At 44.1% G+C, this 26,060-nt stretch overlaps 2 protein-coding genes across 2 annotated transcripts; both read right to left on the bottom strand.

Annotated features, from left to right (window-relative positions):
• Nucleotides 1-17,020: 17,020 nt before the first annotated feature.
• On the bottom strand, nucleotides 17,021-19,075 carry LOC112431374 (nuclear factor 7, brain-like). The gene is made up of 2 exons (XM_076878777.1): nucleotides 18,983-19,075; nucleotides 17,021-18,881 (listed from the first exon to the last, which is right to left on the bottom strand). The coding sequence occupies exon 2, from the start codon at nucleotides 18,862-18,864 to the stop codon at nucleotides 17,470-17,472; it is 1,395 nt and encodes a 464-aa protein (XP_076734892.1). The 5' UTR covers nucleotides 18,865-18,881; nucleotides 18,983-19,075; the 3' UTR covers nucleotides 17,021-17,469.
• A 1,846-nt stretch (nucleotides 19,076-20,921) lies between these two features.
• On the bottom strand, nucleotides 20,922-22,899 carry LOC143414209 (P2Y purinoceptor 14-like). Its single transcript, XM_076878078.1, has 4 exons — nucleotides 22,813-22,899; nucleotides 22,454-22,713; nucleotides 21,226-21,582; nucleotides 20,922-21,144 (listed from the first exon to the last, which is right to left on the bottom strand). Exons 1-4 carry the CDS (start codon nucleotides 22,897-22,899, stop codon nucleotides 20,922-20,924), a joined length of 927 nt encoding a protein of 308 aa, XP_076734193.1.
• Between the last annotated feature and the right edge of the window lie 3,161 nt (nucleotides 22,900-26,060).

Raw genomic sequence — 26,060 nt, 5'->3', positions numbered from 1 at the left:
CTCCTGTTTCTACTTCAATCATGAAACTGATCAATGATCAGCTGATTTTGCCAGTATTTTCCCACATTTTCTAGATTCTGTACCAGTACTGTGTGTAAAATGCCATCTAAAAGTCAATTAAGTTTTTTTCTTTCTCACCTGTCTTTCTGTCTCATTTCACTTTTTAAAGGTTGCCATGTTAAAAAAAATATTTTGCCCTGCCATGCTGTTTATTGATGTGGTAAATGAATGGTTTATGAAAATATATCTAAATCTGTCATCAGTAATCAGTAATGATCATGTCTCACCTCTAGTCTTCTCTGTCTTAATTTCAGGTCTTCACCATGTGTTGTAGATAGTTCAGGAGGTTAACTCGACCAAGCAGTCTACTTTCGGGTACTGTTTAGAATACCAGAATAGGGAGGATGGTGTAGGTTTAGGTTTATTAGACCCATACATATATACCAACAAGACATCACTGTGACAGCGTTTGTTTTCATTCAAAGGCTTTATGATATTTCCTATAATGGTAGGCCGGTCTCTAGTCAAAATGCCCGGGCCGATTTTTTGTCCCAGTCCAGCCCTGATGACAGAGGTCAGTAATTTGCACCAGAGGTACACTTCAACTGTGAGAGACAGAATGTGAAAAAAAATCCATGAATTCACATGGTAGGATTTGTAAAGAATTTATTTGTAAATCAGGGTGGCAAATAAGTATTTGGTCAATAACAAAAATACAACTCAATACTTTGTAACATAACCTTTGTTGGCAATAACAGAGGTCAAACGTTTACTATAGGTCTTTACCAGGTTTGCACACACAGTAGCTGGTATTTTGGCCCATTCCTCCATGCAGATCTTCTCGAGAGCAGTGATGTTTTGGGGCTGTCGCCGAGCAACACGGACTTTCAACTCCCGCCACAGATTTTCTATGGGGTTGAGGTCTGGAGACTGGCTAGGCCACTCCAGGACTTTCAAATGCTTCTTACGGAGCCACTCCTTTGTTGCCCTTCATCTTCAAAGTTCTCACTGATGGAAGGAGGTTTTGGCTCAAAATCTCACGATACATGGCCCCATTCATTCTGTCCTTAACACGGATCAGTCGTCCTGTCCCCTTGGCAGAAAAACAGCCCCATAGCATGATGTTTCCACCCCCATGCTTCACAGTAGATATGGTGTTCTTGGGATGCAACTCAGTATTCTTCGTCCTCCAAACACGACGAGTTGAGTTTATACCAAAAAGTTCTACTTTGGTTTCATCTGACCACATGACATTCTCCCAATCCTCTGCTGTATCATCCATGTGCTCTCTGGCAAACTTCAGACGGGCCTGGACATGCACTGGCTTCAGCAGCGGAACACGTCTGGCACTGCAGGATTTGGTTCCCTGCCGTTGTAGTGTGTTACTGATGGTGACCTTTGTTACTTTGGTCCCAGCTCTCTGCAGGTCATTCACCAGGTCCCCCCGTGTGGTTCTGGGATCTTTGCTCACCGTTCTCATGATCATTTTGACCCCACGGGATGAGATCTTGCGTGGAGCCCCAGATCGTGGGAGATTATCAGTGGTCTTGTATGTCTTCCATTTTCTGATGATTGCTCCCACAGTTGATTTTTTCACACCAAGCTGCTTGCCTATTGTAGATTCACTCTTCCCAGTCTGGTGCAGGTCTACAATACTTTTCCTGGTGTCCTTCGAAAGCTCTTTGGTCTTGGCCATGGCGGAGTTTGGAGTCTGACTGTTTGAGGCTGTGGACAGGTGTCTTTTATACAGATGATGAGTTCAAACAGGTGCCATTCATACAGGTAACGAGTGGGGGACAGAAAAGCTTCTTACAGAAGACGTTACAGGTCTGTGAGAGCCAGAGATTTTCCATGTTTGAGGTGACCAAATACTTATTTTCAACCCTAATTTCCGAATAAATTCTTTACAAATCCTACCATGAGAATTCATGGATTTTTTTTTCACATTCTGTCTCTCACAGTTGAAGTGTACCTCTGGTGCAAATTACTGACCTCTGTCATCATTTTAAGTGGGGGAACTTGCACAATCGGTGGCTGACTAAATACTTTTTTGCCCCACTGTAAATGTACGCCGGGCCGGATGTGGCCCGCAGGCCTTGACTTTGACACATGTGGTCTAATCACTTCGGGTAACCATCACGAAACTGTTTCCTTTGTCACTATCCCCTCTAGGGATGGGTATCGAAAACTGGTTCTTGTTGAGAACCGGTTCCCACTGTTTCAATTCCTTGGAATCGTCTGCCATTTTTGCAAACGATTCCCTTATCGATTCCAGTCGCCCCGAATGACGTCACCACGTTGCGGAGTGTCATTTACCTGGCAGGAAACACGGCGCCTAAGCGGCTCAAACGCTCAAAAGTTTGATTATACTTTATGAGAACCGATGACAACAGGGCAACTTGCAAAGTAGATATTTCATTTAAGGGAGGAAACACTAAGAATATGCAAAAGCATTTGCTCACAAAACACGCGATGACACGCGTTTTTAATTCCGCTCCGGACTCATGAATCTCAACCCAGCAGCAGCGCTAATGTTTGCACGTCCTCTTCCGTTAATGCGGCAGGTAAATAATCAACTAACAGTGCATATTATGTTAGCGCGATCTGCCTTATTACAAGACCTGCCATTACTGTACATGTAGGTGACCATGATGAGAGAGACAGACAGAGTCTGGCTGGCGCTCGCTGGCAGTTCTCGCTGCAGTCTACCGGTAGCATCTCCTTTCAGGCCAGGATAGACGAATGTCACCGAGCAGTGTCTAAGTTTGTGGTCAAAGGCTTGCACCCATTTGCCACAGCAGATGCCCCCGATTTTTGGTAAGTGAATGTGTTTAATTGTAGGCAGGGACATTACTGGATATTCTTGTGTAATTGCCACAGAACAATTTATGTTATACTTTGTTATTGCTACAGAAGAATATTTATTTTATTATTTTACATTTACAATTTTTTTTCCTGGGGACCCTGTGACACCCCATTGAAGAGCCGTAGGCTGGATCTCTTAAGATCTCACTGTTGGGTTTGTAAGGCCATGTTACTCCTAAATTTCTATCTTGTTCAAAGAGAAGATATAAAACAAAGTTCTAAGCTAATCGACCTTAGTGTTCTTCTTTTTAAAAAAAAAAAAAGAATCGATAAGAGAATCGATAAAGAATCGAATCGTTAAACAGAATCGAAAATGGAATCGGAATCGTTAAAATCTTATCAATACCCATCCCTAATCCCCTCCTTTGACACTCAGCTAATCTTAGGGTTCCCCTGGTTACACAAGCACAACCCCACCGTTGATTGGAGAGGAAATAAGATCGTAAGCTGGAGTTTGTTCTGCCTTGCTTCCTGCCTTATGTCCGCGGTCCCCACTAAATGAAATAACACTTCGTCCAGCCCTTCCTGCCGCCTGACCTCTTGACAGTGCCCTCCAGCTATCACGACCTACTGGAAGTGTTCAGCAAAGACAAGGCTCTCTCTCTCCCACCTCACCGCCCCTACGATTGCGAAATCGACCTTCTGCCCAGGGCTCCGTTGCCCTCTGGTCAGGGGTACAGTCTGTCTTGACCTGAGAGAGAGCCCATGGAAAGTTACATTCACAGTTCGCTTGCAGTGGGGCTCATCAGACCATCCACATCTCCAGTTGGAGTGGGGTTTGTCTTTGTGGATAAGAAAGATGGCTTGCTGCGCCCTTGTATTAACTACCGCGGCTTAAACAACATCACAGTGAAAAACAAATCACTCCCATTGATGAATTCTGCCTTTGAGTTATTACATGGAGCCACCGTCTTCACTAAGTGAAGTAATGCGTAGCATCATGTTTGCATCCGACAGGGAGATGAGTGAAAAACGGCGTTTAATACGCCCCTGGGACATTTCGAATACTGGTTAATGCCTTTTGGCCTCACCAACACCCCTGCAGTGTTCCAGGCGTTAGTGAACGAATTTTCTGGACATCTTTGTGTTTGTTTACTTGGACAATATTCTAATCTTCCCCAAGTCTCTTGAGGAACACCTGATCCATGTGAGGAGCGTAAACAATTCACTGTTGAAGTAGACGTTGGCGCTGGGGCAGTATTATCACAACGATCTGGTTTCCAAGGCAAACTCCAGCCATGTGCCTTTTTCTCCCACCATCTCTCCCCCACAGAAAAAATTTACGATGTGGGTGATCGAGAAATCCTAGCCATAAAATTGGCATTGAACGAATGGTGGCACTGGCTGGACGGAGCCGAGCTCCCATTCATCATTTGGACTGATCACAAGAACCTCACCTACCTGCACACTGCGAAGAGGCTAAACCCCCGTCAAGCCCGCTGGTCATTATTCTTTGCTCGGTTCAAGCAGGCTCCTGGAACACTAAACCTGATGGTCTCTCCCGTCAGTACGCCTCCGATCCAGGATCCTCAGAACCATCCCCTATCCTGCCCGCTGCATGTCGCATTGGTGCCTTCTCCTGGGACATTGAGAGAGTCATCCAGCAAGCGCTTCTGGGAGATCCTGACCCTGGCACAGGTCCACCTGGTCGACACTTCCTTCCTTCGGCTGCTCAGGGGGCGGTTTTCCATCGGGCCCACACTGCACGGTTCACATGCCATCCAGGAGTGAGTAGGACCATCACATTTCTCAGACATTATTTCTGGTGGCCATCCCTAAATAAAGATGTGAAGGAATATATGACAGCGTGCCCCGCCTGTTCTTGTAACAAATCATCCACAAAGCACCCCTCAGGTCTTCTCCACCCATTGGCCACTCCGCACCGCCCATGGTCACACATAGCCCTGGATTTTGTTACAGGTCTCCCTGCCTCTTCTGGGAAAAGTGTTATCCTCACCATCATAGACAGGTTTTCCAAATCAGCTCATTTTGTTGCCCTTGAGAAGTTTCCCACTGCCCTAGAGATGACCCAACTCCTGATAGATCATGTGTTTAGACTCCACGGCATTCTGCAGGACATAGTGTCAGATCGAGGGCCTCAGTTCACCTCTTAAGTCTGGAAGACCTTCTGTTCTGCCTTTGGCACTAGCGTCAGCCTCAGCTCGGGTTTTCATCCCCAAACCAACGGCCAAACTGAAAGACTGAACCAAGATCTGGAATCAAAACTCTGTTGTATGAAGTCCCATAACCCCTCTTCCTGGTCGTCCCTTCTGTCATGGGTGGAATACGCCCATAACTCCCTCACCACCTCCTCCAGTGGTCTCTTGCCCTTCGATATAGCCCTTGGTTACCAGCCACCTCTATTTCCAGAGAATGCGCTGAAGTTAGCCGTTCCCTCAGTCCGGCATCACCTTCAACGCTACCAGCATGTCTCGACCCAGGCTCGCCAAGCCCTACTGACAACAAAAGCACGTTTGTGACGGTATGCCGACCGTCACCGATCCCCTGCCCCTGTTTACCAGCCTGGATAGAAGGTATGGCTATCTACGAGGGATATTCCTTTGTGGGTCCCTTCCCGGAAACTGGCCCCTCGTTTCATTGGTCCCTATGAAGTCGCGGCGGTCATTAGCCCGGTGGCAGTCCAGCTCCCAGCGTCCTGGCGGATCCACCCAATGTTCCACTTCTCCCAAATTAAACCCGTCCGAGCCCCCTACACCTGCCCAGCTTGTCAGTGGCCAACCGGCCTACGTGGTCCGGCGGTTCGTCGGCAAGCGCTGGCGTGGGTGGGGGCTCCAGTTCCTGGTCGACTGGGAGGGTTACGGGCCTGAGGACCGCTCCTGGGTCCCTGGGTCATTTGTTTAGTAAACGTGAACCCTGTAAGAAGTGGTATCAGACTGGAGGAATTTGTTGCTAGTTTTCTTAATCGTTAAACTGTATTCATGTTGTACTGTATACCCTGTTCTTAATCACAGAAACCACAAAATATCACCCTCCACATCCTCCTACTGTATGCCATACCTCCCTGTACCATTCATCTGACCGCCAATAAACTCTACCTGTGGTAATCTAATCCCTGGATGTCAGCCTCTCTTTCTTACCGAGGATAGTTACTATTGCAGCACCACCCAGCATTAAACTGACGTACACCATTCTGTACATAAACCTTTATTAGTCCCACACGTAGGAAATTTTTTAACCTTACACTGAAGAGGGAGGTCCTGTTGTGGATTTTTTCTGACATATATCTGTGTACTCACACATACACTATGTAATCATATATAGTCAATTCAATTCAATTTTATTTATTACGGTGGCCCCTAGAGACAAAGCACGTACAAACTCCAAAAGACTTGCAAACTCCAAAACACTTGCAAACTCCAAAACACGTACAAACTCTAAAACACTTGCAAAATCCAAAACACTTGCAAAATCCAAAACACTTGCAAACTCCAAAACAAGTACAAACTCCAAAACACATGCAAATTCCAAAACACAACGGAAGTGCTCCAGGACGCTAGGGGCAGTGTTGAGCTCGATTTGCAAAATAAACGGCAAGTTTGTCTGTATGGGACGGTCGCTTCCCAGGTTGCCTAGCAACCATGATACTAACCGCTGGAAACGTGTCATACAACTTTGTTTGACAGAAATGAAGGAGAACATATTTTGTTAATTTGTTTGTTTGTTTCTACAAGAGCTTTGTGTGATTTGATAAGTATCTGAGGCTGAGACCACAGGACAGTAAAACCTGATTTTTGGGCTTCATTTCTGTACTGAACAGTCATTTAAGTTTAGTTAGTAAATAACAATTAGCTAATGTTGTTCATGAGACTAAAGTCATATCACTTTGGTAATGTAAATATAATATGGCCAATATTATAGTTATTATATTAATCATTATTAGCTATTACAGCAGTGAACATGAACTCTGTGTCAAATACTGAGCTTCAGTACAGATTCAAGTTGCAGTTATTTATATGTCTTATCACCTTAAATCTTCACTCAAAGACAAGTATCTTTGACAGTGTATATATAGATGTATCATATATAAGAGACAAATGTTGTTCCTTCAGTATGCTGGCATTACTAAATTTGGCTCATTACTTACATATATTGATAAAAAGAAAATGTACAAGCTGTGATAACTGTTTCTGATAGAATGAAGAGTAGACTGATATATTAAATATTCCTTTATTGGGTGAGAAAATCAGACCATGTCATAACTGCTGTAAGTCACACAGAATAGATATCAGAGCCTTAAACAGGCTGACTTCTGCTAAATGGGTCAAACTGGGCAGAAAGTCTACAAACACATAACATCCTTATAGAAAATGATGTAACACTATAGATCAACTTACCTCAGAATATATAAAGCATATAAACAATTACAGCAATATGATGCATTTATTTTTAGCTCCATTCTGCTGCTGATACAGACTTTAGGTTTCTGAACGTTAAACTTGTTGCTGCCTTTCATAGTGTGTAACTTGAAGGCCCTGAGTACTTTCTCCCACACTGAAAACACTGGAATGATACAATTATTTGAACATTACCTAATAAGACTGATTCAGGACAGACAGTTATGTTAAACTTTCCTAGCAGTCCTTCACAAACAGGGAACAGTCTGTCTATTCTCTCCATCTGTCAGCTGCTGCTGATTCTTCCTCCTCCTCTTCCTCACACACTGCTGAGTTTGTCCTGGTGGATCATCAGGGCTGCAAAGCCTCACAGATGATGTGCAGCAGTGTGTCCCTCAGTCTGTCCTCACTCTGGACACTTGCAGTTGTCACACATGGAAATCAAATGTGTGATAAGCTGCAGGATTCAAACACAAGTGTAACTTATAAACACATGTTCATACTTTTATTACACAATCAGAGAGAAAGAAACAGAGAGAGAGTGCAGGACAGACAGACAGGTGGCAGTCTCAGGTGTATACACTGCTACAAAACAGCACAAAAGAAGGAGGATTTAGTGTTTGTGACACATGTGTGACTGCTGTGATTAAAGCATCTTTCTTTCAGCTTAACGAGTGAACCGTCAGCTCGTTCAAACACACGTTAAAGTCCGTTTGGCTCGACACCACCGAACAGAGGCAGCAATATAACATAGCTAACATTAACAGTGCAGTGAAACCTGCTTGTGCCGTGATATTCAGGACTGCAAACTGAGCAGCATCACTGACTTTCAGCTTGTTGTGTTTGTGGATATATGACTGACTTTAATTATCCATAAAATCATCACATTCTCTGTAAGATTAAGGTCGACTATTGATCAGTTTGAACAGCTGTAATCAAAATATCAACCTTTTTTAATAAACAGTCCGAAAGTCCGAAAACACCAATGAGGTGAAGGAAATTTCGTCAATTTTATGAAATTTTGACACACTTTCATGCTCAAGCTTGACCTCAGTGAAAACTCCACTGGGGTCAAGGAAAGGTCACTAGGAGAACTGATAAGGAGTTAGGAAATAACAGAGCCGTGTGCTGACAATGACCTTACACTCTCTCTCATTAACAACGTGATGCTGGACGTCTACAGGGTAGAAACTACAATGACCAGAAGATGGACTACAAAACGTGCATCTTACTTTTCCACAGTGTGTCTGACCCTGCTGTTTGAAAAATACGTGTTCACAACAAAGGCTGAAATTATAAAGCAGATTTAGAGACAGATTTACTAACATGTGCAGCAGCCTCGTCACATCTGGATCTGTAAGAGTTTCACTGTCACGACAAAAAACTTAAACGAGTCACACGGATGTGAATTACAAAGACTGTTTCACTGTAACATGCCCATGTGCCTGTGGCAGTTGCTGCTGGGAGGGAGATGTTATCAGAGCTGTTATCGGCTCAGAGTCGTTATCACAGCACCAAAAATAGAGTCCAAATCAGCCAAATGGAAGATTTTGGAGAATATGAAGGAGGAACGTCTCCTCTGCCATGACCACTCATACAAAACCAAATGAATGAAGTAACAGAAAAAAATTCAATGACAGAAATTTCCTGTTTTTCACTGTTTATAGAAATTAAAAAAAAAATACATTTTCTGTTCCTTAACAAAAACTTTTTTACAGATTTTTAGATGAGCTACATTCCTCTGAACCTTCAGTTTGGTTATTTATTTATTTCCATCCTTGTTCTTAATGTTTTGACCATCACAGCACTATGAACTGTGGGTAATCCCTCAGGTAAAGTCCACAGAGATGAGGACTTACAGAAAATGTGCATAAGGACTCAAAGTGTGTGCAGAGAGGCGTCGTGCACTTGATACCATGACAACAGGACGGCCCTGAGCCCTCAGAGGCCGACACAAAGCTGTGACTGTTTATCTGCACGTCTCAAACACGCCTCCATTTGTCTGCAGGCTGAGTGATCTGACTGAGCTCAGCCTCCATTTTCTACAGGGAGACGCTCAGAGAGGCTTTCACTTTCATTTCACAGGAACAGCTTTGCTTCTGTTTTACATGCAGGTGCTGCACAGAACACACCCTGTTCAACCTGTTTGTGTGACTGAGTCCAGCTCAGACTCCAGCTGGTTTGACAGGTCAGCAGTTTGCATCATTTTCATCTATGAAAACACCAAGTTCCTTTCCACAGTGTGTTTAGTAAAGCACAGCAGAGGCTGGTTGCGGTTTATCCGTTTATTTATTGTGTACAGAGCTGTAAATTAGAATCAGAATCAGAATCAGAATACTTTATTGATCCCTGGGGGAAATAATTTTTTGTTACAGTGCTCCATTATAAACTAACATTAAGACAAGACAGACAATACGCTAACTAAGAATAGTACAATATATACATACATACATACATACATACATAAGTCACTCATAAATAAATAGTTGGAAAAGAAACGTGTAGCTGTAGTAGCAAACAGTGTGTTAAGTGGATGCGTTGTACAGGGAGATGGCCACAGGCAGGAATGATTTCCTGTGTCGTTCAGTGGTGCTTTTCGGTAATCTCAGTCTCTCACTGAACGAGCTCCTGTGACTGACCAGCATGTCATGGAGTGGGTGGGAGGTGTTATCCAACATTGTCTTTATCTTGGACAGCATCCGCCTCTCCGACACCACCTTGAGGGAGTCCAGCTCCATCCCCACAACATTACTGGCCTTAGGGATCAGTTTATCGAGTCTGTTGGCATCTGCGACCCTCAGCCTGCTCCCCCAGCATGCAACAGCATAGAGGATCGCACTGGCCACAACAGACTCATAGAAAATCCTGAGCATTTTCTGGCAGATGTTGAAGGACCTCAGTCGCCTCAAAAAATAGAGACGACTCTGGCCCTTCCTGTAAAGTGCTGTGGTGTTTTTAGCCCAGTCCAGTTTATTGTCAATGTGTACTCCAAGGTATTTATAGTCCTCCACAATGTCAACACTGACCCCCTGGATTGAAACAGGGGTCAAGTGTTTCCTGGTCTTCCTGAAGTCCACGATCAGTTCCTTGGTCTTTGCCACGTTGAGCTGCAGATGATTCTGCTCACACCACGTGACAAAGGAGTCGACCACAGCCCGGTACTCTGTCTCATCATCCCTGCTGATGCATCCAACCACCGCAGAGTCATCAGAAAACTTCTGAAGATGGCAGGTCTCTGTGCAGTGGCTGAAGTCTGTGGTGTAGAGGGTGAAGAGAAAGGGGGAGAGGACAGTCCCCTGTGGTGCCCCTGTGTTGCTGATCACCTTGTCAGACACACACTGTGGGAGACGTACATATTGTGGTCTTCCTGTCAGGTAATCAACAATCCAGGACACCAGAGAAGCATCCACCTGCATCGCTGCTAACTTATCACCCAGGAGGGTCGGCCTGATGGTGTGGAAAGCACTGGAAAAGTCAAAAAACATGACCCTCACAGTGCTCGCCGGCTGGTCCAGATGGGTGTAGACACGATTGAGCAGGTAGATGATGGCGTCCTCAGTTCCGAGACGAGGCTGATAAGCGAACTGAAGGGGATCCAGATGTGGTCTTACTATGGGTCGCAGCTGGTCCAGGATGAGCCTTTCCAGGGTCTTCATGATGTGGGAGGTCAGTGCCACGGGCCTGTAATCCTGGGGGCCACTGGGACGTGGCGTCTTAGGTACAGGGACGAGGCATGATGTCTTCCACATAACTGGGACCCTCTGCAGACTCAGACTCAGCATGAACAGTTTATGAAAGACTCCACACAGCTGGGGGGCACAGGTCTTGAGGACGAGGGACTCACTCCGCCTGGTCCAGCAGACTTGCCTGAGTGAAGTCTGGTATTGAGTGAAGGTGATGGGTGGGGGAGGGGTGTCAGGACTCTCACAGGAGGCAACATGTGAAGAGAGAGGCTGGCACAGTGGTGTGGCTCTGGATTCCAGGCTGACTACAGGTGAGGTTGTGGGGGTGGGAGCAGACACTGTGGTGTCGAATCTACTGAAAAACAGATTCAACTCGTTGGCTCTATTCTCACCTCCCTCAGCTCCCCTGCTCTCAGTCACACAGAATAACAATAACTAGATTATTTGTGACGGGCTGACAGGTTAAGTGTGATCATCAGAGGATTCATGGACTGTTACTGTGAACACAGCTGAACCATGAGGACACCTTCACTCATGGCTGACTGTGAGCTCCTGATGGTGGCCTTTGAATGAGGGGAAAGAAAGTCACAACAAACAGTCTTATTATCCAAGGGGGGATTTGTTATTCCCATCAGCTTTTGCCTTGAGCTTCCAGTTGGCGCCAGGTGGGCGCATGAGATGAAGACGGTAGTTGTTCTGGTCAGTGCGAACAAACTGCTTCCAATTTTACAGTTGGTCTAATGTCCGTCACTGGTCACCAGGTCTCTCAATTCCCATTGTTCTTCTCCAACATCTTATCCATATTGTGTTCAATAAACACAGTCTGAGTGCTCACAGCCCTGCCCATCGTCTATCATGTTTTTTTTTTGTTTTTTTGTTTTTTTTGTCCCGTTTGGATCTATAGCCATCAGAATTGTTGTCTTGAGGCTAAGAAAGATGCCAAGCGGATTTATTTTACCAAGTGGATCATCATGGCCTTGCCATATTGGTCCATTTGATTGACCTTTATTAAAATTATGAATTTATTTTATTTTCAGTTGCTACAAACGGGACAGACATGACTGGGGGATAGGACAGGGGGAAAGAATGAAAGAAAGAGGGGGAGAGAAAGAAAACCAAAGGGGAGAAGAGACGGTGAGAAGGGGGGGAAGAGAGAAAAAAAAACAAACAAACAAACAAAAAAAAACTCCTGGGTCACCTGTATGGAGAAAAAAAACAGAAGAGAAAGCAAACAACAAAGAGCAACATAATAAGAAAAAAAAGCACCATCACAATAAACTAGCTAGCAGTAGATATCAATAGTTACTAAATAATAAACGATATTGTGCAGCACGCAAGATAGACAGCGCACAATGTGCTTTGAGGCAGCAGCCAAGAAAGCTGTAGTCCGCGTCTGTGAATACCCATGTGTACACCTGTGTGCATACCTGTGTGGATCAGCATGCTTGCATTCCAAAGGTTTCTCCATGTAATGATCTGCTAGGGAGTGTGGGGAGCCACAGCCCTGTCCTCTATGGTATGAAGCAGGTATGGAGGAGATCAAAACTCCAGACATCCAGAGGCCCCCAGAACACAAGAGACCAAGGAAGACCCACAGAGGGGCAGCTGCGCCACTGTCCCAGTAAGAGCTGAGGAGAGTACCAGATGAGGGCTCACTCAGCAGCCGCGGAGCAGAAGCCAGGGGGAGCTGCAGTGACGCGCCCGTGAGCTCTGCCGGCAGCCAGCTGTGCCTGAGTGACCGAGCCCCAGGCCGAGAGGCCGGGGGCACCCCACCTCCGAAGTGGCCCGAGCGAGCCCCAGGCTCCAGGCCCCGATAAGCGGCCGCCAAGGAGTGAGCCGGTGTGTACCCGGGCGCCCACCCCCAGACACAAAGAACCACCAACGCACCGACACCTGAGGGAGTCTGCCACTGGCAGGGGAAGTGGTGGTGGGTGGAGATAGGCCTCAAACCTTGGAGGGCCTGAGATGTCCCCAGAGAGGTGGCGTCTGATACCCAACCTGACATATAGACACAGACATACAGGCACACACAGACACAAACATCCATTCCCACCCTCATGCTCTCATATGCACTCACTCCACACTCAACCGACGTGGAGACAGACATAAAGAGACGCTGTACACACGATCACACTCCCCAAGCGTACTCTACAAACCGGGTCTAGGTACCCTTGCCCCTGGAGGGGGGAACTGCACCCAAACCCAGGTGGTGTTACCCTTTTCCCTGTGGTGGGGAGAGGCAGACCACCCCGACATCGTCTATCATGTTGACGTGAATCAACATGACGTGCTTTCCTCCTGTGTCAAATTCCCTTGTAATCCCTCAATGTATTTAAGCCCCGTGTTTTCCTTGCTCTGTGTTGCATCATACCCTCATTATGCTGTGTGTTCTCTCGTTGTGGTCCTACAATAAAGCTGCCTTTTCAGTTAAATTCCCATATGAGAGTCCTGCATTTGGGTCCTCCTGCCAGCCACACAGCGAACTGCGACAATCACAGACATTTATCTACCGGCTTGACTGGCGGCTGCAAAACATTGCAAGATAATCTTGGTCAGGTATTCTTCCAGTCCACAACTTTACCACGAGTGTTGTTATATCAATTTAATTGTCCCACAAGGGGAAACTTGGGTGTAACAGCAGCAAGAAAACACATATACAAACAAACAGTACACATGACACAGAACAGAAACATACACAATTCTTACATATTTACATGAAGGACAATGGTTACCAAAAACTGAGTACCATACTGTTGTTAAATTAAATAAAATTAAATACAGATAAGAGGCAACCCTGGTTGTAGTGTGAATCGGTTGATAAAACAGTGCACGATACAGCGCTGATGTAAACATCTGTGTTTGTTGGGAGCAGTTCAGATTGTACAGTCTGACAGCTGCAGGGAGGAAGGACCTGCGGAAACACTCCTTCATGCATCGAGGATGCAGCAGTCTGTCACTGAAGCAGCTCTGCAGTTCAGCAACATCTACATGCATGGGGCGGGAGATAAACTGCTGCTCCAACATACCACACTGTAAAAAATGACAGATGCCACCACAGAGTCATAGAAGGTCTTTAAAAGCGCTCCCTGGACTCCAAATGACCTCAGCCGCCTCAGCAGGTAGAGTCTGCTCTGACCCTTCCTGTAAAGAGCATCAACCCTGTACTTATACTTTTGTGTTGCTCTCTCATCACATCTTCATTATTCTCATCACTGCTTAAAACAACACACATCTTTTTTTAACTGTCCTTTCTCCAAAACAGAAAGTGGCATTACAGTTGTTTCAGGCTGAGAGACACAAAACGCTCTTCGTATTATCATTCATATATCATCCACACAACTATTTTATTTCTTTTTGTCCACTGGGCAGGTGACCTGCAGAATCATGTCTGCCCCAGCTGGATACCTTTTCACACACACCGTGACGTCAGACACACTCACAGTCACTTCATTCGTCAGACTTCTTTTAAGTTTGCAGCAGGCAACGCGACTGAGTATTGTGTCAAGATAAGTAGGAAGACCACGCTATAATGGACAGTTGAAGGAAAAGGTCAAATTTACAGGGAATCTTTTTGTTTTGTTTTTGGACAGAAAGATGAGAGTTTGATGTGTACATGGCTGTGAACAAAAATATAAATGTGGTGGATCATAAATTTGATTAGTTTTGAAGTTGTACATCTCTGTTCCTTACATTTCATGTCATGCCCTTATTAATGTTTTATTTGTTGCTTTGACTGTTTTCGAATAGAATATGCAGTGGGAATATAGAGGGAGATAAGTAGTGAAAGTTTTGCCTGGGTTGATTGTGCGTCGATCCATTGTTAATGCCTCAGGGCTCCAGTAGGTGGGTTCGCGCGCTTCCTCCTTCACTCAATACAGACGAGTGAGAGTGAGAGCTGCGTGTCTGTGCCGCTCTTTCACCTCTCCTCACTATTTCCCCTGTTTAAGGGCACAACATAAACACTGAGGCTTCAAAATGCAGCATCTACAACACTGTCACTCTGCCTCCACCATGGAGACCGTCTCCATGGTGATGAGTACAACTGGCAGCTGAAACTGTTGTGAACTTCTCCATGAGTCATATTTCCTGTTTCAGAGCTGCTGATTGGCTCTTTGGGCCCTTTACCTTCAGGAGGTCATGGACGAAGCACTGAAGTCGTTTATCACGTAAAAAATATTTTTAGTTTATAATAATTTGATAAATAATAAAATATTAATAAAAACTGGAGGTTTTTTTAGAACTTAGATTTTAAGCTATTTATGCCTTTTTTGCTGCTCTTTTTTAAACTTATTCCCTTTAAACTGTATTTATTCTTTTTAAAATATATTGGTTATTGCACTGTAGAGGCTGCTGAGGAACAGTATTTCGTTTCAGGCTGTGTAACACGAAATGACAATAACCAATAAAGTCTTGAGAGCTGCCATCATTGTTCCAGCAGGAGGCAGTAAAACACCAAACTGCACCTGTTGTGCTGAAAAGGTGTGAGCATGTGCAGTAACCCAGTAAGTTACCTGAATATCTCTCTCTCTCTCTCACACACACACACACACACACACACACACACACACACACACACACACACACACACACACACACAGTACTGATACTAATGACTCGCTCTCAGATCTATTTGGGTTTAATGTCAGGGTATATTTGTGGATGAAAGTTTTGGTAGGACACATGATGTGGACAGTCTGGTAATCCCAGAATATTTTAATGTAAGAAAACTCCAGACAGCTCTGGAGAAAGTTTCAGAGTAAAAGCCCTGGAGTGTTTTACATGTTATTCTGTTGGATTCAATCTGACGGAGCTGATTCATAAACACTTCACTGCCAGGTATCAGGTGACCTGCAGAGACTGATCCTACAAACACTCAGAAACAGAGTAAACCAAACTGCACCACAGTGATCAGACGAAACCTTCCTGACATGAACGCAGCTCCTCAGTAAAAACTGTGAACCAGCAGAGAGACTACACCCAGCACCATACACCACCTCTCTGACACAGTACACCCTCGGGCAGGTGGTGTCCCCATAAACAGTGTGAGAAGCTCTGATTATTTACTATGTTCAAACAAACTGAGTGTCCACAAACGTCTGAGCTCACAGTGAGAGCTGCTGGCACAGTTTGGAGGTGTTCTGCCCCCTGCTGGACACACAGAGCTACAACATGAGGATCAGAGGAGGCTGGTGCTGCTTCACCTTTAGACACAAGAAGGAGGTCAAAAAATGTAGAAACAGAGATTGTTTTTAAACCTGTAAAGGGGGAAATCCTGACGAACCAATCCACAGCCAGAAAAGAAGACTAACTCTGTGCTGCTCCAATCAGGAATCAGCTCTGTTACTGTGTGAGTGTGTAAAGTCACAGAGTAGCTGGTTTCAAATGTATCTATAAAGTTTATTTACATTTTATTTAGGCTTCAAAAAACAGTCCAAGTTTATTTCTTTGGACTTTGTTCACTTAATGGATGTTTCCCTGCATTTCTATTTTCACACAGTTTATTTCTTACAGCAGGAAAACTGAACAGAATGTATGTAAGAGGTCAGAGTGAGGATGACGTCACTTAATACAGGAAATACATGTTTGTCTGTTTTGATGATGAAGGACTTCTTCAGCTCTGTAAACAGCTACACTTGAGAGGACAGAGGTGATTTCATGGATCAATAACAATGTGTTTATCAGCTTTCATCATCGCAGTGCAGACATGACGTCAGATCTATCAGAGTGAAGGCCGTCTCTCTGATGACGTCACAGAGCAGAGTCCTTCTGTCCAATAAAGGATCTCAGATCAGCTGCTGCCATCTTGTGGCCACAGTTGGTTACTGTCTCTGAAAGTTGTCTCATGTTTCCTGTTGTCCTGCTAACAAAGGCTGGAGCTCATCATGCTGAGAGGGCAGCAGCATTTTGTGGCTCTTCACACATGTTCATTATATTCTGATGATCCTGGATGGAGACAAACTACAGATAAGTGTGTTCAGCCCAACTAGTTTATCTCATTACAGCAGTTTGATGTTTCCCTTTGAATCCCCCTGAAGATCCTGACAGTGAAGCACGTACATAATACTCCAGCCTTTCAACTCTGAGCTTATTTAGTTCTATTAATACACTGAAATCTCATTTGTGTCATGAAGAAAGTCTTTAATCAAACAGAATTCAAAGATCAGAAACATTTCATATATGGAGTTAAACATGAATCATTGTTTCAACAACATATTTATTGTTGTCATAAACAGACAAGAAGACAACAACAAACTGCTCCTCCCATTCAACACATGTCAGTCCATATCCCAGCAAACTAAATCATCTCCATTTACACATCAAATAGAAACATGAATCACTTGTAATGATTAGAAACTTGATAGAATTTCAAATCTAGTTTGGGGAGTCATTCAGTGAGAAACAGTGAAATGATTTTCCATGTGAAAAGGTGGACAGCAGAAACAGAAAGAAACAGTGAAACTAAAAGAGAAACAAAGAGCTTTGGAACAACGAGGCAGCAGGAGGACAGCTGCAGTTTAACAGCTTCAACTCACTGACAGGAAACAACATTAGAAACATCATCATCCTCAACTCATCTGCTGCACTGACACTGACACCTTCAACGGACACACCTTCACTTTACCACCATCAACAGCGTTAATATATGGAAACATCCTGTGAGTGAAAGTGTGTGTGAAGGTGTGTAAGTGTGTGTTAGTATCAGGATCAGAGAACGACAGCTTTCCTCTGTTCCAGTCCAGATTCACTCTGATCCTCTGGAACTTCTTCAGTACTGAGAGAGGATCGCCAGGAGCTGATGGTGAGAATGTGTAGCAAAAACCTAAACTGCACCCTATTCTCCATAATCCAAACCATAAGCCTCCCTTCCTCTTCACAGAATCTGCTAACACACCCAGTTCCCACCCTGTACTGTCTCCAACATCAACATCCCAGCTGTGAGTCCCTGAGTTAAAGCCCTCAGAGCCCAGGACAGAGCCGTAATAATCAAACCTCTCTGGATTATCAGGAAGCTGCTGCCTCTCTCCTCCTGGTCTCACACTGGTCAGATCTTCAGACAGGATGAGTTCTGGATGAGCAGTGTTTGGGTCCAGAATGAGAGGAGTGTAGGAGACCATGTCCTTCATGTTGTTCCAGATGTTGAAGGTCAGGTTGCCCAGGTGTTTGGCCTGGTCTATCAGAGCTCCTGAGGGCAGCTGTGGATCATCCAGCAGGGGGCAGCGCTGGACTCTTTCCACTGCAGCCTTGTAGTTGTGCAGGAATGAGACGTCTTCAGCTCTCAGCTCCTCCTCTGTGGCTCTGACTGTGTCTGAAAGAGCTGCTATCTCTCTGCTCAGAGCCTCCATCTTCTCCTTCATCATCCCACTCTTCTGCTCCTCTTCCTCCCTCAGTGCAGCCAGCCTGGCCTCCTCTTCCTCTGCTAGAAACTGGTGAAGCTTCTTAAACTGCTCCTTAATCTGCCTCTCTGTGTGTCGGGCCTGGACCTTAATGTGTTCTGCTGTTTGATCAAACTTCACTTGACCTTCTTCACAAACCTTTAACTTCTTCTTTAAGGGCTCCAGAGTTTCCTGAAGTTCCTTCTTGTGTTGTTGTGCAGCTTCATCGATGGGTCTGAATCTGTGATTGGTGTGTTTTTCTGAGTCTCTGCAGACGACACACACTGGCTGCTGATGGTCCAGACAGAAGAGTTTGAGTTTCTCAGAGTGCAGACTGCAGAGAGCCTCTGAAGCTCTCTGATCTCTCTCCTGTAGGAACGACTCACACAGGTTCTTTAAAGCTCGGTTTAAAGGTGGATCATAAACTGATTTTTTCTTACAAACTGGACACTCGTGTGTTGGTCTCTCTCTCCACCATCTCTTCAGACAGTCTTTACAGAAGCTGTGGCTACATGACAGAAGAACAGGATCTCTGAAGACCTCCTGACAGACCGGACAGCAGAGATCCTCCTCTGATCTGGAAGCCATTGAGTCTGTGAGTGAAGCTGAAAACAGCAGACAGGAAGTACAGTCAGTCCTGGCTCCCCTCCCTCCTCTACCACCTTCACTGAAACTTCCTTTGAGTCGTGTTTTTGCTCAAACTCACATTCAGTGTGTGGAGCGTCAGCAGCTTGAAGCAGCAGTGTTGGAGTTTTCCACTTTTCTCTCCTGTAGCTGGACTCACTCAGAGGAAGCTGCTAGTTTGGTCGGAGCTCAGTCTGATCGTCTGTGCGTCTCTCTTTACTGAAGAAGAAAAACATCTTGTTTCCTGGTTTTGTTGCATGTAAGTGATGTGAGGGGAGGAGAAAAATGTTGCTTTACCTGTAGCCTAGGTGTGCTTCATTCCAGAGTTAGACTTTCATCCTGCCAGCAGCTCAAAAGCTATAAAATAGGTTTTCCTCCATTCCAGCTGCACATGTCACAACATTACTCTTAATTTTAATTACTTTTGCAGAATCTATTTAGACTTTGAAGCAAAACTATCAGATTTCTCACATAACTAAAAGATTTAATTTATTCATCAGTAATCATCAGTGCACCTGACTCACATATTTTGGGTAAAACACACTGCTAACCTCAGTAAGGGCCAGTCAAAACACCCTTTACCTCAGGTCACAAATAAGTACAGTATTAAAGTTCTGTGAGTGATGAGACATTCTGTATGATTTTAGGATAGATTTCTTCATTTTAGCCCTGATTTTGATTTTGCTGTATTTCCAAATCTTAGACATAATGGAGGATTTCGGAACATAACACTTATTTTTTAATTCTACCAAAGTACAATATTTAGATTCAGAAATTTTTATATCCGAGGTTCGACTAGCTGCTCTTTTTCTCTGGTTCTGTTCATAATTTTTATGGACAAGATTTCTAGGCGCAGCCAAGTGGCGGAGGGCTTTCACTTTGGTGGCCTCAGAATCTCATCTCTGATTTTTGCGGATGATGTGGTTCTGTTGGCTTCATCGGGTGAGGGCCTCCAGCTCGCAGTGGAACGGTTCGCAGCCGAGTGTGAAGCAGCGGGAATGAGGATCAGCCAACCCGTTCTCACTCCCGACGCGTAAAATAATGACGATTTGTCACGTCCCTTAACTTCTCATGCTGACGCCTAAGGTACCCTTCCACGTTTTTATGTGACGCTGTGGGTTGTCAATTCATTCCAATATGAACCCGCTCGCGGCGATCAGAGACGCTTCGAGCAGAGGCTCCAGCCATCCATTTACTCCAATAATAACCCCGTCACGGCGAAACATGACGTCGTGAAGCACAATCTAACTGGAGAACCGGGGACCCTCTCCGCGAACGGGTTTTTCTCCCTAATTTAATGCTTTCTTTTAATGACATCGTTAACATTTCTCAACAAAAACACGTGAAAGTATCACTGATAATTCAACAATAAAATCGCTTCATGTTGTGGCCATCACACAGTGTTTTCCAAACTGATTCACGATCTGAAAGTGCGCAGATTTAACGTACATAATCCTTTGTTAGGTTTATTATTTTCATTTCACACGTAAAACACATTTATAGATTCATTCATAAATAGCTGTGAATGTTTCACCTGGTATTATGAGATAAACAATGATCGGACTGCCTGTAGATGAATGCTGGTGTGTTTGAGGTGACTGAGGGGTAAAAAGTAAAAACTCAGAAAATATTTAATTGTCACATTTCTACTTTATTCCTTACTTATTGCCAAGTCTTTATATCAGCAAAATGTGTTAAACTATAGTGTGTACAAAAATATTTTTTTACAGAAGCAGACACCTGGTAGAGGGAAACTCAAGGTGGCCAGCTTTGGCTTTTATGGGGTACTGTGTTGACACCATGCATTGTTTGTATGATGTTTATCATAGACTGGTTCAGTTTATTCATGTTAAATCACATGTTGTACTAATAGGTGGAATTTGGCTGATTCAGCCTTTTACTGCAGCTCAGCAGAAACTCCTGTGCTACAGTTTTTCTTTTTGTGATCCTTAAAACAAAAAGAAAAACTGAATAACATCTAGTCCTGCCTTTGTGACGACTTGATTTTTTTTCCTTACAGCTCACTGGTTTGACTTGCTGCTCTTAATGATGCTCAGTTTCTCCTCAGTGCTCTGACTCTCTGTGTTTGCTTGTTGGATGTTGGTCCTCCTGGACGCCTTTCTCACCTGGGCCCAAAAAGTCTTACAGAGGAAAAAGTAAACCAGAGGGTCCAGACAGACGTTGAAAACTGACACCATGGTGGCTGCCTCCTTCAGGTAGTACAACACTGGATCCACAGAGCAGCTGTTCAAAAGAAAAACAAATAGAACTCGAAACAGGTGATGGGGCACAAAACAAACACAGAAGATGCTGACCAGCACCAACATGTTCCTGCGAGACTTCACCAGCTTCTCAGAGCCAGAGGAGGCCAGCTGCCTCTGCTGTGCCTGCAACACCCTGCGGGAGGTGCTGTAGTAGAAGAAGACCATGGATATGGACACCAACAGGAAGATGATAGCAGAGAAGGTGTGCATGATTTTAAGCATCAGACTAACTGATGGACTAAACAGGAGCCCACAGTGGTTGGGGATAGAGGTCAGAGGTTTCTGGGTGATTAAAAACATGATGCCGTAAGTAACTGATGGAGCAAGGAGACAAATCCAGGTGACCACCGAGACAATGTTGGCAGTTCGTACTGACTGCAGGACATGAGTTCCTGAAGGTCGGACGATCTTCAGATACCTGAATAGAGAAGACAAAGCATCCAACTTCAACTAATCAGTCACAGTGGAGCCAAATCTCTCATTTTAGGTCAAATTACCACAACTTTCAACCATTGGCACGATTGAAAAAATTCCAACTGTTCCTGACAGTATCAACTCTGTGCTTTTACAGTGATATTAGGATCATTAAAGTAATCTTGGCAAATAACACAGACAAAAAAAAAAAAAAAGAAAAGAAAACATTAAAAAAAACAAAAACAAACAGTATTTAAAAAATGGCCTGAATAAATGCTTGTTTTCTGTTGAACTCCATCACACTCACTGTCTGTTTTCTCAGCCAACCTTCATCCTCACGGGGGTGCTGCAACAGAGTGCCTGAGATTACCATACTGAAACTAATACCACTGAGTTGCTGCTTTCAGGAACTGTTAGTTATTAGAAGTGTGACAGGAAGTTGCTCATGAGTGAAGCTCGACATGGTTGTTCCTTCCAATCTAAAGCCGTCCACTGTATTAAATCCCTTTGAGTGGCAATATGAGTAAGTTTCTTACCTGTGTTCAATTATCAGACAGGGTATATGATATTATTAAAGTGATTTGAAATGTATGATGTGTTTTATATGTCAATAGAAAGAATTCAAATCTAAGCTTGAGTTTATGTGACATTTCTGTATTTTGTGTCTTTTTTGCATTAAATCCTGTCCAAATACAACATGTGTCTGTTCCTTGGAGGAAGTGATGCAAGAGAGAGTTTAACGGGCAGTGAATCTCAATACAGGACACAGGGTCACATTGGGTGCAACAGTGCATACACATTGATAATTTAGTCAGGGACACAGCGTTTGTGGTCATTAACACTTTTTGTAATCATTAGCAGTAAAGGCTCCTCACCTGTTGGCAGCTACATAACACATGAATAAGATGCTGGCGTACATGTTGAGGAAGAGGGCAGAAGCTCCAAAGCTGCAGTAGAGCTGCCAAACGATGACTGATGTGCTACCATAGTGGCTGATGCGCAGTGGCAGAGAGAGGCAGAGCAGGAAGTCAGCAGCTGTCAGGTTCTTCATGTAGACCATCAAGCTGCTTGATGCCTGCTGCTGAGCTCCACAAAAGTAAAACTTCAGGATCAAGCCATTGAGGAGTAAACCTACCTGAACAGACACGGATCATGGAGAACAGGAATTTAGCACATGCACAAAGATCTTTTGTCAAATTAATAACAGTCCACAATCTGAAGATTTGAAACTTACCAGAAACAACAGGCTGTAGACCAGCATAAAGAAAGGGTTGACCGATGTGCCGACAGGATCACAGGTCTCGTTCAAAGGCGAAGTCATGTTTTTTGGGTCAACCATGTTCCTGAAGCTGAAAAATTAATCCTTTTCATTGAGATCCGTCTTTCAAAGTATCTGGCTCGATAGAGTCTACTGTTAGTCAAAGACCAATGATTCACTTCCTCATGTTGTTTTACAAAGAGATTGTAACATGGAAGTGTGCCAAATGTGATGATATCTGAATGTGAGCAAGGTGTTAAGCTGTCACATATAATGCACCAAGTTTCACACTGGTTCAGATCTTCATGCCTCACACTGAAAATCAAGGAAACATTTGTATTTTACATTAAGTCATATCCAAGTATTTTGATGGGGAAGAAATAAAGAAAACAGTGAATGGACTGGACTCATAACTCAGACGCCCTCTACAGGAAAGGGCAGAGCAGGCTGTACCTGCTGCGGAGACTCAGGTCGTTCGGAGTAGAGGGCCCACTCCTGAAGACCTTCTATGACTCTGTGGTGGCCTCAGCCATCTTCTATGGTCTGCTGGGGCGGCAGCATCTCTGCTGGGGACAGGAAGAGACTGAACAGGCTGATCAGAAGGGCCAGCTCTGTTCTCGGATGCCCTCTGGACCCAGTGGAGGTGGTGAGTGACAGGAGAACGGTGGCTAAGATGTCATCCCTGTTGGACAACATCTCCCACCCCATGCAGCAGACTGTGACAGCACTGAGCAGCTCCTTCAGTGGGAGACTGTGGCAGCCACGGTGTGGGACGGAGAGATTTTGCAGGTCTTTACTCCCCACTGCTGTCAGACTCCACAACAAAGACTTTCGCAGCTGATCAAACCCTCACACGTGCAATAAGACTGCTATATGTGCAATTCTTCTTCTGACGAAGTTGTATTTTTGTATTTTCTTACTCAGTTGTATATAGTATTTGTATTTCTATTTTATTGTATTGTATATAGTATTTTATTTTATTCTATTGTATTTTATTGCATTCCAGTGTTTTCTAATTTCTGCTACATAACTTTGCACTTTTGCTGTAACAAAACAAATTTCCCACCTGTGGGACTAATAAAGGTCATCTTATCTTAACCAGGCAGCTACTGACATATATGACTTGATTCTTTTTTATTTATTTATTTTACTTCTTTATTTATTCATTCTATTTATTGTCCAATTCTTCACTTAAACTCATCTAACCACGTTCTCCTAACACAAAACATCAAGCCATTTCTCTTCTTCTTTTCTCTTTTACTCAGTAGAGTGTTGACTCGAGTCAGACCAGTGTTCCAGTCCAGGTTTTCTCTATGTTTCTATAGGTGGTGCAGACTGTTTCGTAAATAAGAAACAAAGAAGGACTCATCCAGGCTGGAGAAACTGATCAGGAAGGCTGGCTCTGTGGTCGGCATGAAGCTGGACACTCTGGTGTCAGTGACAGAGAAAAGGACACTAAAAAAACAGCTGGACATTATGAACAATGCTGGGCATCCTCTGCACACGGCCATTAACAACCAGAAGAGTCTGTTCACTGACAGGTTGCTTCTCTCCAAGACAAGAACTAACAGACTTAAAAACTCCTTTGTCCCACACGCCATCAAACTGTTTAACTCCTCTCTGGAGGGGAGAGGGAGGGGAGACAGGAGGACATAGGAGGGGGGAACAACTAAGCTGTAGTGCCTCTTCACTTCACTGTGCAATACTTTTGTTAATAGTCAATGGTGCAATAGACCTCAATACTTGAAATGTGCAATTCACTTGTATTTTTATTTTTATTCCTATTTATTCTATTTATCCCCTTCGTATATTTTATTTATATTTGTTTCTGTATTTATATATGTGTGTGTTTAATATATATAATATTCTGTAACTCTGTAACTTCTGTCGGTGCTGTGCTTTTGGAAACCGAATTTCCCAGAGGAACCCACCCGAGGGATTAATAAAGTTTTATCTTAGCTTATCTTATCTTATCTTATAAGGAGGGAAGATGAGCGGAGATCTCAGACGGTTGCAGGAAGTACACCAAGACAACCACTTTGCCAGTTTAGCTGAGATGATCCATTTATCTTCAGAACTCATCCTATGACTCCTCAGCTCACATCTGGTTAATGGACGTGTTGTTAGGAGGTGGTGGGTAGGTTTATTGTTGTTGTTTGGGTTTTGTTTTCCCTTTTGTTATAGGTAGGCGAGGCGGGGCTTGATGGCATTTCAACACACCTGCGACGCATCGGACGTCATCAGTGAGCGCTTTTAGGGAGTGGAGTCACGGACGTCTGGTGTCGGAGTATTGTCGCTGTCACAAGTGCCTGTTCCATTGCCTGCCCGCCTACCTAGGATTTTGTGTTGGCTATTGTGGATCCGTGACGGAGTGCTATGTTCCATCAGGCTGCAGTTACTGCAGCTGCTGTGGTTTGTGTGTCAAGTAAGCTCTCCAACTCTCTCTGTCCACTTGTGTTTAACGTTCGGCTATCAACGGTACGCCATAAACTCTGTTTTGTTCCTTGTTGTCAGGTAGCTCCGGTGCGTCACCTGTCTACCTGCATACCTCGGCTCCGCCTCATATCCTCGGTGTGAATCTCCTGGCACATTTTTATTTATCACTGTATATAGCCCTTCCCTTGTAAATATTCCCTAATCGTATATATAAATTGGCATCACAAACTATTTTGTGTCCGTGTGTGTTTCTGCCACGTAATCCATCTGTGTCAGTTTACCTAACACGTGTTTAATGTTGGAGGAACAAATCAATGAATGGGTGGGTATGTGGATTTTCATAAGCATCGGTCACACACTCACATACTATTTTTTCAAAAGGTAACAAATGCATATGTCTGGTTTTGTGTTAAAGTGTAAGGCCAAAGATATTACAGACCAAATCTAAAAATAATATTAATCAGCATTTCGAAAAGCTCTTCACTTAAACAACAGCCAATCAGAAAAAAGCTGCAAACCACAGGAAGAATGAGAACTCTGGCCTCCTTCATGACGCTCCGAGGTCTTAGATTTTCAAACCACTTCCTGAGCTCACACTAAATGTCGTTACAGATCGTATGATGATAAAGAGCGTGAGAATTTAGTGGAGTGATACCACAAAGTAGCCTAAATATGATCCACAGAAAAAGTCAGTACATGTCAACACTAAAATACACCAGCTCATGTTATTAGATACATGCAGTGTGATTTCTGGTCATTTCTGTGTTGGGCTGCTTCAGCCACTGTAT

The sequence above is a fragment of the Maylandia zebra genome, linkage group LG3 (assembly GCF_041146795.1).
Source record: "Maylandia zebra isolate NMK-2024a linkage group LG3, Mzebra_GT3a, whole genome shotgun sequence".
In the NCBI taxonomy this organism is placed as follows: Eukaryota; Metazoa; Chordata; class Actinopteri; order Cichliformes; family Cichlidae; genus Maylandia; species Maylandia zebra.
The sequence above is the reverse complement of the archived record's forward strand: the minus strand, read 5'-3'. Positions and strand labels throughout refer to the sequence as shown.

What these genes read in the sequence shown, in the direction of transcription:
- LOC112431374 (XM_076878777.1), bottom strand. Translation starts at nt 18,864, where the DNA reads ATGGCTTCCAGATCAGAGGAGGATCTCTGCTGTCCGGTCTGTCAGGAG.
- LOC143414209 (XM_076878078.1), bottom strand. Translation starts at nt 22,899, where the DNA reads ATGACTTCGCCTTTGAACGAGACCTGTGATCCTGTCGGCACATCGGTC. An exon ending in TGTTATGTAGCTGCCAACAG is followed by an intron (nt 21,583 to 22,453) that starts GTGAGGAGCCTT and finishes TTCTCTATTCAG; the next exon opens with GTATCTGAAGATCGTCCGAC. An exon ending in GTGAAGTCTCGCAGGAACAT is followed by an intron (nt 21,145 to 21,225) that starts GTTGGTGCTGGT and finishes TCTTTTGAACAG; the next exon opens with CTGCTCTGTGGATCCAGTGT.